The 16,696-nt window shown below is 36.6% G+C and overlaps 1 protein-coding gene across 1 annotated transcript in view; it reads left to right on the top strand.

Moving 5' to 3' along the window:
* Window positions 1-16,696, top strand: part of Zdhhc15 (zinc finger DHHC-type palmitoyltransferase 15) — a 96,018-nt gene that overhangs the window by 39,845 nt on the left and 39,477 nt on the right. Inside the window, exon 4 of the mRNA XM_028891966.2 lies at window positions 5,984-6,104. Within this exon, the coding sequence (XP_028747799.1) occupies window positions 5,984-6,104 (121 nt within the window). The remainder of the gene's footprint in view (window positions 1-5,983; window positions 6,105-16,696) is intronic.

The following is a 16,696-nucleotide window of genomic DNA, read 5'->3' as shown; positions in this document are numbered from 1 at the left end:
ACAGAAAGAAAATAATGAGCAAAATGGCAAGTATCTTTTCTACTGAATGCTTAAAATATAAATGCATTAATTTATCCCCTTAAAAGGCTGAGATTTCTGGACATGTTTGCTCCTCATGTAATCCCACAATTCTAGAGGCTGAGTCAGGAGGGTTGCCACAAATTTGAGGCCAGCCTGGGATAGAGAGTGAGACTTTATCTCAAACAATAATAAAATAAATAACACTTGAAATATTATGGGACAAGGTGCAGTGGCACACACCTTTAATACCAGCACTCTAAAGGCAGAGGTGTGAACTTGAGTCCAGCATGCTCTATATAGAGGGTTCCACAACTAGAGTTACATAATGAGACATTTCAAGAAAATATATTATAAAAAAAAGAAAATATATTATAAAAGCCTGAGATCAACAAACTAGATTAAAATCATATATATGTTTAATCTGTCTATAATAGAGTTAACATTAGTAAAAAAGACATAAATAGGTTGACAATAAATGATTGTCATTTGACTTCATAGGGAAGAAAGTTGGGAAGGAAGAAAGAGAAGGACTGGGGTTGTGGCTCAGACACAGTGCATGTGTGAGGCTCTGTGATCCATCACAGCACAAATATTTTTAAGAGAGTTAAGTCAAACATAAGAGAAGAAGAAATACAATATATATTGATAAAAGAGTCAATGTACTAAATATGGGTCTGTGGTAGAGCATTTGACAAGTGGGTTGTTGAATTTGATATTGAGCACCACAAAAAAGGGTCAGTTCATCAATATGTTAAAGTTATTTTTAAAATGAACCTGAAAAATAGAAGCAAAACCTGAGAAAATTCTCTTCTGCAAGAGCAGTTAAAAATACATCAGTTCTACATTTTCAGTAGTGCATAGAATAAGATTGAAGGATCTGAAAGGACATATATAAAGCAATCTACCCCCAAATAGCAGAACATACATTCTTCCAAATTGCATATAGAACACTTTGCAGTATAGACAATCTATTATTAGGCCATCAAAGAAGTTAATACATTTCAAACATTGAAACCATACAAAGTGTTTTCTCTAAGTACAGTGGGATAAAGCTAGAAATTCACAAATGTGGGGAAATTAAGTACTCTCATTTATTAATTCTTGGAATACTCCATATACTGCATTTTGATTGTATTTACTCCCACCCCAACTCCTTCCAAATCGAATGCCCTTCCCTACCCACCCAACTTTGTGTCCTCATACTTTCTCATACTTAGAAAAAGTCATGGGGTCCATTTGTGCTACCCATGTAATACTCTTTAGTGTTTGGGCATCCACTAGAAGGTGGATGACCTACCACGGGCCACACCCCTAAAGAAAGCTGATTGTTTCCCTCTCTCAGAAGCTATCAATTGCCAATATCTCCTCAGCTATAGGCAGGACTTTTTGCCCAACTCCCCTCTTCAAGCTGGGATTTTGTCTGGCTTGAGACTGCATAGTCTTGCATATGCTACAAGAGCTGTGAGTCCATATGTGCAATGACCTGTTGTGTGTGAAAAACACTGCTTTAATGTGTACATCTACTAGCACTGGCTCTTACAGTCTCTCTGCCTTCTCTTCTTCAGTGATCCCTGAGCCTTGGGAGAAGAGGGTGTAATATAGGTATCCCATTTAGGGCTGAGAATTCTGCAGTTTCTTATTCTCTGTACCTTGGCCATTGAGCACACTCTGAACCAATGGATCAAGTAAGAAATCACAGGAAAAATTAAAAATACTTTGATAGGAATGAAAATGAGACATGACATAATAAAAATTATAGGGTGTAATAAGCAGTGCTCTTAGAAAAATTGATAGTTGCAAACACATTTAAAGGAATAAATGTCTCAAATAATCTATTTTGATGCTTTAGAGAAAAGTAGAAAGCCAAACTTCAAAAAGAAAGAAAGAAAGAAAAAAAAACAAAATTTACAGAAGGAAAATAAACTAAACAGTAAGACCACCCAAAGCATAAAAGAAAGTATTTTCATACATCTGTTGTGTCCAGTGTTCATAATACATAAAGAATTCTCATAATTCAGCAACTAAAGATAGCCCAATTGTAAAATACAGAAAGGTCTTAAATAGATATTTCTTCTCCAAAGAATATATACAATTTTCTGTTAGAGGCATGAAAAGTTCATGAGCACCACTACTAATCTAAGGAGATACAAATCTAGACAGCAAAACCACCAAGAAGGCAACCATTAAGTGAATGAACAAATGAATGAATGAAAAATAGCATATATTGGTGAGAATGCAAACAATTCACAATTCTTCCAAATTTGACTAGGAATATAAAATTGTAGAGTGTGATTGGGTTTTTTTGTTTTGTTTTGTTTTGTTTACTCTTTGGGGGCCTACTACCCAGCTCCCAATAAATACACGGAGACTTATTCTTACTTATGAATGCCCATCCTTAGCTTGGCTTGTTTCTAGCCAGCCTTTCTAACTTAAGTTATCTCATTTCTCTTTAACTACATTTTGCCTCTTGGCTTTTTAACCTTTTTTTATACTATATGTCTTTCTTTCCCTCTTACTCCATGGCTGGTTGTGTATCTCTGTGTCTGGCCCCTGGTATCATCCTCTCCTTCTTCCTTTCTTGCTCCTCAATCCTTCTCTTCTCAGATTTCTCCTCCTATTTATTCTCTCTGCCTGGCAGCCCCACCCATCCCTCTCCTGCCCAGCTACTGGCCATTCAGCTCTTTATTAGACAAGTCAGGTGTTTTAAGGTAGGTAAAGAAACACAGCTTTACAGAGTTAAACCAATGCAATATAAAAGAATGCAACATATCTTTATGCATCATTAAACAAATATTACACAGCATAAATTAATGTAACACATCTTAAACTAATATTCCACAACAGTAGATATACTATGTAAAACAGCTATGCTTTTCCTCATAAGGTTAAATGTGGAGTTATCGTGCGACCCAAAAGTTCCATTCATGAGTATATACTCAAAATAGTTAAAAAGCAAGAATCCAAGTAAATATGTATTTACAAATCTTTGTTGCAGCAGTACGCACTATAGGCAAAAGATTGAAACAACCCAAATATTCATCAGTGGAAAAATAGATGGGGGAAGTATTGTATGTCTGCATTGTATAGCTGTATGTCTGTATATATATTATATATGCACACATGCCAGAATACCATTGGCCATAGATGGGAATGCAGTACTGACATATGATACAACATAGATGAACCTTGCAATATGGTAATTGAAAGACACAAAACACCAAAGGCCATACTGTTTTGAAGGCAAATTCATAGAGATCCATACAGCAGATACTGTTGTAGTCTGCCTAGTGATAAAGGAATCAAGAATGACAGCTTAATAAGTAAAAGATTTCTTCTTGCGGTAATGAAATGTTTTGGAACTAGGTAGTTTTGTTTACATCTCAGTATGAGGGAGCTGAATGCCACTAAATTTGTTCACTATTAAATGTACCTTAGAAATAAAATACCATGTTATATTAATTTTAGCTTAATAAAAATTAAGTATCCCCTTCATGTTGTGTATGAAAGCTTTTAGGTCAGTAGAAAGGCTAAGTGGTTAAGAATTTTGTAGACCTAAACTTGATGAAATAATGTTAGGTTTTAATCAAGTACTGCAAATGTCTAATGCTTATGACTACATCTTTATCATTTTCAATTTGTGTAAAAGGAAGGAGAGTTCTTTGGGTCTACTTAGTAGCCACAATATTAATTTCTCTAATACTCACAACATTCCAATCTGTCAACAGTTGCCTCGTCCAAAATGCATTTATTAGCTCACTGCTTCACAATCCTTAATAAGGCTTAGTTAGTGCCAGAAATATACTATCTGTGCCAGACATCGTGTTCTAAACTATTTGTTTAGTGACCACAATGTGTTTGTCACATCTAAATAGAAACAACTCTTCTTGTGCCCTTCAAGTAGCACAGGGTCCCATGACAAAGTCAGTCACAAGGATACCTCAAAGATTAAAGCACTGCCACAAGGCACTACTTTGAATTATCAAAATTTAAATGAAAATCTAAAAATTTTATATTTTCATGTTAGTATAATTGTACTTATAAAAACAAAACAACCAGGTTGATTTAAACAATTTACATGTTTAAGACATTCTTAGTAGGGTGTATCTACCTAGTACATAGCAAAACTCAGGGCTAAGAATTAAATGCTTATAAATGTACCATATTTATTGTGACAACCTCAAATGCCCCCTATGCCTTTCCACATATCCTCAGGAGGACATTTAATTCTCACTCTGATTAGAATGGCATGATAATATGAAATGCACCATAGGTATAGTTCTATTTTTAATTTGCTTTTTTTAAACATTTATGTAGTGTGTGTGTGTGTGTGTGTGTGTGTGTGTGTGTGTGTGTGTGTATGCACACACCTAGTCTGAGCATTCTTGTATATGTCTTTTGGCATATTTAAGTACATGTTTCACCCACACACATTTATTTGTCTTGGCTATGTAACTAGGAGTGAAATTCCTAGACCATAGTGCAGATATGCATTTAACTTTAGATAGTACATAAGTTTTCCAAACTGCATGTATAAATCCACACTCCTACCAAGATCTTCTGTCTCTCAAAATGTACCATAAAAAGGACTGAAAGAAAGGTACATATCGTTAGAAAAAATACAAAAGAGTAGAATCTATAATATATAAAAGTTTGCCACAATCTAGCATAAAAAGACAACCTATTTTTTCTCATTTTTGTAAGTTGTTTGAGAATTTCATACACTTTTATCCTATTTACCACCTCCCACATTCCTCTCAGATCCATCGTCCCTGACCTACCCACCCACTCACTCATGTCCTCCTTTTTCTTTAAACCCAGCAAGTATAGTTTGTGTTACTCACACACTCTTGGATGTGTGGCCTTCACTGGAGCATGGCCAACCTACCAGAGACCTCATCCTCAAAGGAAACTGACTGAAAACCTAATTATTTTAGTGGACAAAATTCTCAAATAGGTATTGCAAGAGAATACCCCAAACAGCCCAATGAAGTCATGAAAAGATGTTCATGATCACTAGTACCTGTGAAAGTACTGAGTAAAAGCACAATAAGGCACAACATGGTAAGTTAAAATTCAAGTGACTAGCAGTATCAAGTAGACTTAAATGATTAATAGTTACAGTTCGAAATGATACTTTGAGTTACTTGTTATTACCCAGCAACTCTGCACCAATCTTCTGAACTAAGTCTTATTTCCTTTATTTTATAGGGGAAAAGTTTAGATCAAGAAAATGTCTTAATTTTCCTAAGTGATTTTCTATTTTATGTCCATGATAAGGTTTAAACCAGAAATTCTCACCATAGATCCTTTCCTTTTTCACCTCTGTCTGCCCTTTTGTGTAGACTAAAGAAGAGTTTTCAAATCTATATTACTTTGAAAAAATAATTGGGCTATCTTAGGCAAGATTAGCAAAATGGAGCATTAAATTGGCAAAAATTATGTATCAAGTAGTGAGGATGTCCAAATTTCTACCGATTCGCAAAATTATAATTATGCAGGCAATATCACAAGCCATTTCATCCAGCTTTTCTGAAAGTGTCATCAGCATTATGAACCTATGAAAAAGCAATTGGCACTCAATAAACCTGGCTACTCATCGATGAGATCCTGGCAGCAATGTATTACACAACTGTGTATACCATGATATGTGGTATAATGGAGTGGAACGGGTATAAATCTTGGAATAACATGAAATGCATTTGGGACCAACTTTGCTATTTATAAGTTGATTGAGTACAACTGTGAACAAGATACTTAATCTGTCTAAGCATTATGGTTTTTTTTATTATTTAAAAAAGAACACCACCTATTTCATAAGATACTTAGCCAAAGAAATGTATAAGACAAATTGGTATTTGGAGTTCAGGAGCAGATAATAAATACTTTCATTTAGGTAGTTATAGTTGCTTTGAAGCCTTTCTGGGGACCTGAGAAAGTAAAGGCTTGCCTATTGTGCTTCCAGTTCCACTTGTCCTATACAGACAAGGAGCGCTATGAAAATGAAGAGAGACCTGAGGTCCAGAAGCAGATGCTTGTGGATATGGCCAAGAAGCTACCAGTGTATACAAGAACCGGGAGTGGAGGTGAGTTCATCATCTCACTGGAGAGTCAGCTAGCAGGAGTGTAAGGAGCAATGAGTCATCTGTGTGGTCAGGCTACACAGGCCCTTTTCCTCCCGTCTTCTCAAACTCACATTTCATTAGAAAAAAATGTAACCCCTATCAAAGTTGAGAGAATTGTAAGTAACTGTCATGCCCTGGTGGGTTCTACCACTAACATTTTATTATACTGCTTATCACATTCCTGTCCTTATATCCAACCCTCTGTCTGTTTTTCAATGGATCATCTGATTTTTTTCTGATGCATTTAAAACATATTTCTGATGCAAATAAAAACATCAATACATAGCCACCTAAATATGTATTCTTTTGTGAGTAAAATTTGCATATGAAACATGCAAAAATCTTAAGTGTACAGTTCAACATGTTTTGAAAAATATACACACCTATAATCAAAGCTACTAAAAAAATTACCATCACTTCAAGAAGGTTCTGCCATACTCCTACCCAGTCAATCTTCATACATATATACAATGATTATTCTGATAGTTTTGCCTGCTCTAGAATTTTGTATAAGTGGAATCAAGTACGCACCCTTTTAGTCAGCATATTTGTGATATTCATTCATATTTTTGTGTATTTCATTCTTTGTATTGCTTAGAAGTATTACATTGTATGAATATAACAGCTTGTTTATCTCCTTAGTGGTTGATACACATTTGGGTTATTTCCAATACTTAGCTAGTATTGAATCAGTTTGCTATAAACGTTGTTGTGGTAATAAATGAATGAAGATGTATCACCATTTCTGTGGTTACATATCCTTTGTGGAGTTTTACTCTTGCATTTCACTTGGATGAATGGAACAGTCCTTGCAGAGATGGTTCTCCACCTTTGAAAGTTTGAAAACCAAGGTTCTTCTGCTGCATCATGCTTTGGAAAGGGTGCTGTCAGACACCAGTTCATTTCTTCACCACTTGTTTATTCAGCAGATATCTATTAGGAGGCAATATGACCGACGAGGAAATTTTGATTAGATAACATTAAAGACTTACTGTTAATTTTGTGAGAGAGGCAATGTTATAGTACTTATTATTTTTTTCAAAGTATTCATACATACTAAAATGTCTGTGGTTCTTTCAATATTTTCTTTAAATGATGAAGTAACTGAGCCAGTGGAAGAAACACAATGAAGAAAAATGGCACATTATTGAACTTGTTGAATCTGGGTATTGATACATGTACTCCTAACCCTATTTTAGTGGGTTTTTGAAAATAGTGATGATTAATTTTGATTGTCAACTTAATTGAATTAAGGAAAGCATAGAGTAGAGTGTGGTGGTGCACATCTTTAATCCCAGCACTTGGAAGGCAGAGGCAAGTGAATCTCTCTGAATTTGAGGCTAGCATGGTCTATAGAACAAGTTCTAAGCCAGCCAGGGGTACATAGTGAGACTCTATCTTGAAAAAAAGAGGAGGGGGCAGAGCAAGGCACATTAATGAGATGCACTTTGGACGTGACTCTGGGGGCTCTTACAGACCTGTTCTGAATGTGAATGACACAATCCTATGAGCTGGTGTCCCCGACTGAATAAAAAGAGAAAAGGAGAAAGCCGCTGTGGAATTCCTCTTTCTCTGTCCCCTGGCCCACCCACCATCACAGCCACATGGCACTCCTACTCCATGCCTTCCCTTCTTTGATGGACTATATCCTTTTAAGCCATAATCTATAATAAATCTATCTTCCCTCAAGTTGTTTTATCTAGGTATTTTATCACATAGACAAGAAAAGTAGCTAATAAAAAACTTCCATAACACTAATTTTTTAAGTGAATAATATGGGTGAGACACTGGTCCAAGTAATAGGAGTACAGAATTAGACAGGCCAGATCTTTTATGGAGTAGAAATTCTTTTTTTATTAAATTACATCATTACATCATTTCCCCTTTTTTCCATTCCTCCCTCCAACCCTTCTCATGCAACCCCTTGCTTTCTCTCAAATTCGTGACTTCTATTTCTTTAATTATTTATATATATATATATATATTCCTAAATATGTAAATACAAAAAGCTCATTCCATATAACGATACTTGTATGTGTATGATTTCAGGGCTGACTACTTGGTATTGAATAGCCAATTGGTGTTTTCTTCCCTGGGGAAGATTGTTTCTCCTGTTCTCAGCATTCCTTAGTTGCTTATAGTTCTTTGTCTAGGGTTGAGGCCCCGTGCAGTTTCCTCCTTCCATGTTAGCATGCTGTCCTTGTTCGGGTTTTGTTTAGGCAGTCCTGTTGATGAGATTTCATGGACATAGCTGCTCTGACATTCCTAAGAGACACACAGTCTCACAGCAGACTTCCTTTTCCTCTCTATTACAGTCTTTCCGCCACCTCTTCTGTGAAGTTCCCTGAGCTTTAGGAGCAGGAATTGTATTAGAGAGGTATCCATTGGGACTGGACTCCACAGCTCTGCATTTTGGTCAGTTGTGCTTTTCTGTAATACTCTCTGCTGCACAGAGATGTTTTGTTGATGAGTGTTGAGAACTATACAAATCTATGGATATAAGAAGAATTATTTAGGATGTAGTTCAGGACTATGCTGGTTTAGTAAAGTGGAAGTCTGTAGGTTCTCCTTCATGAGCCATGATGTCGCTAGCCCTGAGTTGGTGAGTAGGTTCCCAGTACTGTGATTTCCCTCTTGTTGAGCAGGTCTTAAGTTTAATTAGGGAGCTACTGGTTACTGCCAAGGTATGCACGCCACTGCTGCACCCTTAGGATTTTTATGCCATGCTGGTCATTATTGTAGTTTGTAGATGTCATAGCAGACTAGGACTCTTGATTACTTCCCTCCCTTGGAAACTTGCATGGTACTTTCTGGTACCATGAAAGCTGGTCAGTTTGAATCTTCTGAGTCCTATATCCAAAGTATATGGCTTCTTCAGCAATAGGGACTTACTTACCTTAAACCCCTGGGAGGCAACCAAGGGCAAGATCAATAGCCTGTATGTTTTGGGAGTCTCTTGGACAACCCTGACCAACAACTCAAAAGAGGGCTTCTTATGCTTAGCATTGAAGTTTTTATTAGATAATCTCTATGGCTCTATGGGTGCATTATATGCCCAGGTGGAGATTTTTCATTTAAATCATATATATATATATATATTATATGTAATGTTAGGTAAAAAGATAATAATATAATTCTTTATGACTTTTTTAGACATCCTTAGTATCATTTTACCCTCCTGCCTCTCTCTCCTTATGTATTGATCTCCTTGCTTATTAGAATTATGTTGGCTGTGGCTTTCTCATATAGCTTTTATTACACTCTTGTATATTCCCTCTAGTCCTACTCTCTCTAGGACTTTATTATGAAGAAATGTTAGAGTTTGTCAAAGACTTTTTCTGCATCTAGTGAAATGATAATGTGATTTTAATTTTTAAGTCCACTTATGTGGTTTATCACATTTATTGACTAGCATATATTATACCATACCTTCATCTGGGGGATAAAATCAACTCAGTCAGGGTGGGTAATCTCTCTGATGTATGTCTGTGTTCTATTTGCAAATATTTTATTTATGATTTTTGAATCTACATTCATCAGGGAATTTGGCCTGTAGTTTTTTTGTTGTGCCTTTACTTAGTTTTTATAATATATAAATACTGGCTCCCTGATGGGGGAATGTCTTTCTGTATACTGTGAATATGTGTTACTCTTATTGGTTGATAAATAAAGCCATTTGGCCTATGGCAAGGCAGCTTAGAGGCAAGTGGTAAATCCAAACAGATAAGAAGAGAAAGGGAGAGGCAAAGCAGATGTCAGCTGCCATCGAAGAAACAACATGCCAGCAGACCGGTAAACCATGGCCACTTGGCAACTTATAGATGAATAGACATGGGTTAATTTAAGATATAAGAGCTAGCTGGCAAGAAATTTGAGCATAGGCCATGGCCATGCAATTTGTAATTGATATAAGCCTCTGTGTATTTACTTGGGTCTGAGTGCCCCAGGCGGGACACAGGAATTTTATTAAGAAAATATTTTCATTCATTTTACACACCAATCAAAGATCCCCCTCTTCCCTCCTCCCGTCCCCCTAGCCTCCCCTTCCCAACCCACCCCCCAACCCCACCCACAAGAAGGCAAGGCCTTCACATTCACAAGTCCAAGCCCTTCCCCCTGCCTCAAGGCTGCAAGAGGGGGACACAGGAATTTTATAAATGGCTGTGGGAACTTGGTGCCAGGTGAGACCAGGAAAACTTCTAGCTACAGCTTCCTAAAAGGAGTTTCCTTCTGTTTCTCTTTTTAAAAATATTTTAAAAAATACTGGCTATAGATCTTTGAAAGTCTGGTAGAATTCTGCTGTGAATCCATCTAGGTCTAGACTTTTTTAAGTCAGAAGGCTTGCTATTACTGTTTCAATCTCCTTGTTTATTATAGATCTGTTTAGGTTGTTGATCTCTTCTTGATTTAATTTTGGTAATTTGGATGAATCAAGAAATTCATCCATTTCTTTAAGATTTTCTAGCTTAATGGAATACAGGTTTTTTTTAAAGTATTCCTTTACAATATTCTGAATTTATTTGTGTCTTTTATACTGTTTCCCTGTTTGTTTCTAATTTGGGTTATATCTTTCTTCCTTTTGATTAGTTGTACCAAGGGTCTGTCAATCTTGTCTATGTTCTCAAAGAACCAGCTCTTAGATTCATTGATTGCTTTTGTAATTTTTTGCTTTTATTTTATTAATTTCTGCTCTAATTTTTATTATCCCTCCATAGACTGGGTTTGGGTTTGGTTTGTTCTTGTTTTTCCAAATGTGTGAGTTGTATCAGTAAGTCATTTATTTGTGCTCTTTCTGATTTTTTTAAATTGGGGATTACGTTTATTTTTATAAAGATTTTTCAATATAGGCACTTAAAGCTATAAATTTTCTGTTTAGGGTTACCTTTAAAGTGTCTCAGAGGTTTTTGTGTTGTGTTTTCATTTTCATTTAGTCCCAAGAAGTTTTTTTTTTTATTTTTCCATTGACCCACTCATTCAGTATTGAGTTGTTTAATCTCCATAAGTTTGTGTATTTACTAGAAGTTTGCTGTCAATTTTAAGTTTTCTTGTATTATGGTCAGATAAGATACATGAAGTTTATTCAATCTTTATGAATTTGTTAAGATTTGTTTTGTGTTTTGTGATGTGGTCTGTATATCCTCTGGTGTTTGTGTGGATATCTGTTAAGTCCATTTAATATGAGGTTAACTAATTCTGATGTTTCTCTGTTCATATTTTGTCCAGATGACATGTCTATTGGAAAAAATAGGGCATTGAAATCACCTACTATTAGTGAACTGAGGTTAGTTAGTTTGTGTCTTTAATTTCAGTAGTATGCTTTTTATGAAATTAGGTGTACCAGAATTTGTTGGGCACATGCTTAAGGTAGTAATATCTTCTTGTTTAATTGTTCCCTTGATTAAACTGAGATGCCCTTTTTTCTAACTTCTGATGAGTTTTAGTTGAAAGTCTATTTTGTCAGCTATTAGGATGCAATGCTTGCTTGCTTCCTGGTCCCATTTGATTGAAGTACTTTCTTCATCCTTTCCTTCTCCATTGGTGCCTATCTTTAAAGCTACGATGAGTTTCTTAAAAACAACAGAAAGATAGATTTTGTTTCTTGATCCATTCAGCCAACATATGTCTTTTGATTAGAGAATTGATGCCATTGATATTTAAAGTTTTTAATTGAAAGATGTGTGTTGATTGCAACCATTGTGTTTTTGTTTCTTTGTTGTTATTTGTGTTCTCAGTGGTACTTCATGTCTCCATAATTACAGCTTTGTTTGTTTCCTTCTACAGTCTCTTGGCTATGTTTATTCTTCAGCTGAAGAACTGCTTCCTGTATTTTATTTAGGGTTGGTCTGCTGGTTATAAAAAATTGTGTGGCTCTTTGTATCATGTGAAGTTTTTCTTTTTTCCTTCAACTATGACAGATAATTTTTCTGGGTACATTAGTCTAGGTTGACAGTCAAGGTCCTTTAGAACTTGGAATGCATTGCTCCAAGCACTTCTAGCTTTCAAGGTTTCCATGGAGAAATCAGCTATTGTTCTCATGGGCTTCCTTGACATGTGGCTTGTGTCTTTTCTCTTGCAGCTTTCAATATTCTTTCTTTGTTCTGTATACTTAGTATTTTAACTATGATATGCCATGGGGATAGTCTTTCCGGTCTTGTCAATTTGGTGTTCTGTGTACTTCTTGTATCTGTATGGGTATGTTTTTCCTTAGTTTGGGGGTTTTCTTCTAGGACCTTATTGAAGATCCTTCTATGCCATTGACTGGAGATTCTTCTCCCTCATTCATTCCATGGGTGTGAGAAGGGGATTTGGAGGAAATGATCAAGTGGACTCACCTGGCTAGTCTCTGGCAGAAGATTGCAGCACTTGGCTGGGAAGAGAGGTTGGATGTAGTTTTGGGGCCTTATGGTTTGTGGGCAGTGAAACCAGGGCTGTCCCAAATAGGCCTAGACACTGGATGTGGGGCCCAGGATAAATCTGGGGATATGGGGACGATCAGGCAAACTCACCTGGCTAGACCCTGTGCAAATTTTGCAGGGCCTGGCTGGGAGGAAAGGCTAGATGGGCACATGAGGGGTCTATAGGTTGGTGATAGACGACACAGGTCCTGGCCAGAGCCTAGAGGTTGGGGGTGGTGCAAGCCAGATTGACTAGACTGGGCCAGGGCATTGGGTGTGGGACCCAGGCTCCATTTGGTGGTTGGGGAGTATGTGAAGGGATGGATCTGATTTAACTCAGCTGGCTAGACTCTGGGTGGGTAGAGACATTGGTTGGGTGTGGAAATTCTTATCGAAACCACATAGAAAAGCATATAATTTTAAGTAGTAGTATAGAAAATATGATTTAAAAACAGAGAATTTTAACTAATGCATACATGGTAAATTATACTCAGAAATATATTTTGTTTAATTTTTAATGTCTTATTTTTTATTATCGAGAGAGACTAATTGTTCATATTTATGGGGCACAATATGGTATTTGAAACAAATATAAAGTCTGCAATAGTAAATCAGAATAATTAGAATTTTCATCTTCTTAAGCATTTATCATTTTTTTGTACATTGAGAAACTTTCAGTTCCTTTCTTCACATTCTTTATAAAATACACAATAAGTCACTGCAACCCTCTTATGCTGTAGAGCATTAGAATTTTTTCCTCCTGTTGTGACTGTGTTTTGTTGCCCATTATCCAACCCCTTTGTGATGGTTTGAATACGATGTCCCTATAGTCTTGTGAATTTGAATACTTGATCCCCAGTTGGTGGTGCTCTCTGGGAAGGCTGAAGAAATGTATCCTTGCTGGAGGAAGTATGTCACTGAAGGCAGACTTTGAGAGTGTAAAGACTGACACAATTTCAAGTTTGTTTTCTCTTCTTCAGTCTAGTGGTTCAAAACACATGCCTTTGTTCCACCATCATGGACTCTAACCTTCTGGAACCATAAACCCCCCAAAAAAACTCTTCAATAAGTTGCATTGATCATAGTGTTTTATCTAAGCAATAGAAAAGTAATTATGCACTCCTATCCTGCTCCCTACAACTCTTCCTCACTTCTAGTGACTACTATTCTACATTCTTCATCTATGGACATTTTTAATTTCCACATGGAAACAAGAATGTGTAGTACTTGACCTTCCTAATCTTCAACCTTAATGCAGAATCTCTATTTATACTTTATTAAATTCACCCATATCTAACTTTATATTCCTTCCAACATTGCCCTATATCTTTAATATCTGTTCCCATACATTTCCTCTGGATTTATGTATTTATATTACAAAATTCAAGTAGTTCTTTTCAAATGTATTGTACATCCTCATGGGTCACACTATGCACCTTACCTTTATGTGCATGCTGATGCTTTAGTCTAATTGTAGATCTAGAGTCAAAGAAGAGTGAGTCCTGGAGAGAATCAGCATTGTATTGTATGGTAGTCACAGTTTCCTGGTGCATCCCTTCATTCAGAAATGGAAAAGCTAATGTCATTGATAATGAAGAGGCTGCTTTTCACTGGTAATAGGGAAGCATCTTTTTCTGGAAAAGAAGATTCAACAGAATTTAGGAGCTTGATATCCCTAGCTTCAACAGGTCTTCTCACAGAATCCTACTGTCTCACAGTCAGTGCCCCCAGTTAACATCCTACAAGACCAGGAGTTCAACTTGCATTGTGATTTAAGTGGTCTCAAGATGAAATTCTGTATTTGATTTTCGCGAATCCCTGTTCTGTGGCTATGAGATAAGCATCTCCTTCAGGAAAAGCATAGACACTTTCAGGTCATTTATATAGTTCGTGCACAGGAAATTTGAAACCCATATCTCATTCCTTTCTTTCATTACTCTTCCAGTGCCAACCTCATATTTGTCAGTTTTCTTAAAATGTCCATATATATATATACACACACAGTCACCTATCTCCTTGATTCTTTTGGTGACTGATAGCATTTATTGGAGATACTTTATACATCTGCAGTGCCAGAGCATGTCATGGATTATCAGAACCCTTTTTAATACTGAAATGTAGTAACTAGTTTAATTAAATCACATTTTAAAAATTTAGTTTGAATAACACAAGCAACCCACTTGCAGAAAGTCAAACTGGAGACAAATTCAAAAAAATCATTTCAATTTTTTCCCTCTAGAATCAGTCTCAGTACCAAAAGCTATATTACTTATGGTACTCTGAAGAAAGATAACCAGTAGATTAGATAAGATAGAAAGATGACTAGATGATAGATTAGATAGATAGATAGATAGATAGATAGATAGATAGATAGATAGATAGTTAGTTAGATAGATAGATAGAACTTATTATGAGAATTTAGTTCAGGCAACTACAAAAGCTGGAAACTCCCACTATCCACATATGAAAGCTGCAGTCCCAGAAAAGGTGATGGTATAACTCCAGTTTGAGGTAAAAGGCCTAAGCATGAGGAAAACCAAGAGTGTAAATTCTAGGCTAAATCCAAAACTTTGAAAACCAGAGGGCTGATGATGCAATTTTCGGTTCATATCTGAAGACCTGAGGAAAAAGGAGTTCAAATTGCTTAAGATCTCGTCAAAGAGCAATAGGAAACTAATGTCCCAGCTAATGCAGTCAGGAAGAGAGCAGAATCTCCCTTTCTCTGCCCCCTTTTTTCCTATTAAAGTCCTCTTTGGATTGAATGAAGCCAACCCACACTGCAGATGTTCTGCTTTTCTGAGTCTACCAATTCAAAGGCCACTTTCCTCTGGAAATATCCTCATAGCCACAGTGATATAAATCTGAACCAAAAATGTGGGTACCCAATTGTCTTGGTTCATTTCTCTGTTGCTGTGATAAAACACTGACCAAAAGCTACTCAGAGAGGAAAGGGTTTATTTCCTCTTACACTTTTAGGTAACATTCCATCACTTAGGGAGTCAAGGCAGTGACTCAACATAGGAACACAAACATACAGATACCCGGTTGTCTTCTCTGTTGCTAAGATAAAACACTGGGCAGAAGCTGTAGCATGAATCTTAAAAGTTCTTGTTAATAAAATCAAACCTGAGGCCAGTTATTGGAGTGAACACTGGAAAATCAGAGAGACAGAATAAGCCACAGCTACCTCACCTCGACAGATCCTCAGCTGGTCTTGTTTCCTCAGAATGTAAGCTTCTGTGTCCTCATCCCAATGGCTCTCAGCTGAACTGCTGCTCTGAGTTGCTTGCATGCACTTCCTGTTTTTATTTTTGTTAGCTAATATTATTTCCTTCTTGGGTCTCTGAGGGAGTTGGAGATTAGTTAGTTATAGTTGAAGATTAATTAGGATAGAAAGTGAATTAGATACATTTTGGACTTATCAAAATAGGATAGATAATGAAATTATTTTATCTGAATTTGTCAAATACAAATGGACTAGTCATTGTTTAGGTATTTATTACTTGTATATATTGTATATAGTTGTTGTACTTTTGTATATAGTTTTTCTTTTGTTAGTTATAACCTTTTGCTTTTTCTCTTTATTAAAATAGAAAAGGGGAAATATGGTGGCATTTTATTTGTACTGAAATGTGATTTTATTTGTATGTTAATAAATAAAGTTGCTTGGGGGCCACAGCTAATAGCAAGCCACAGCAGAGCTGGACGTTCGTGGCGCACGCCTTTAATCCCAGCACTTGGTAGAAGAGCTAGGTAGATCTCTGTGTGGTCAAGGATACAGCCAGCATTGGAGACACACGCCTTTAATCACAATACCATAGAAAACCTGGAGGGCTGTACATACAGGCAGTGACGAGGCAGTCATGTGTTTGGGTTTACAACCAATGAGAAGGCAGAACAGAAAGACTATATAAAGACAAACACACAGGAAGTAGGCCCCCTTTTCAGAGAGGTCTCTTGGCTAGCGGCAGCAGGTGGGTAAGGCTCTTAGCTCTGATCTCTTGGCTTTCTTCTTTGCATTGGTTCTGTGTTTCTTATTTAATAAGATGGTTGGTTTCATCTACAAGAAGCAGCTTGACTCAAGGCAGGAACCCAAGCAGAGACCTTGGAGAAATGCTGCTTACTCGATTGCTCTCCATGGCTTGCTCAGCTAGCTTT

The sequence above is a fragment of the Peromyscus leucopus genome, chromosome X (assembly GCF_004664715.2).
Source record: "Peromyscus leucopus breed LL Stock chromosome X, UCI_PerLeu_2.1, whole genome shotgun sequence".
NCBI classification, from domain to species: domain Eukaryota; kingdom Metazoa; phylum Chordata; class Mammalia; order Rodentia; family Cricetidae; genus Peromyscus; species Peromyscus leucopus.
The sequence above is the reverse complement of the archived record's forward strand: the minus strand, read 5'-3'. Positions and strand labels throughout refer to the sequence as shown.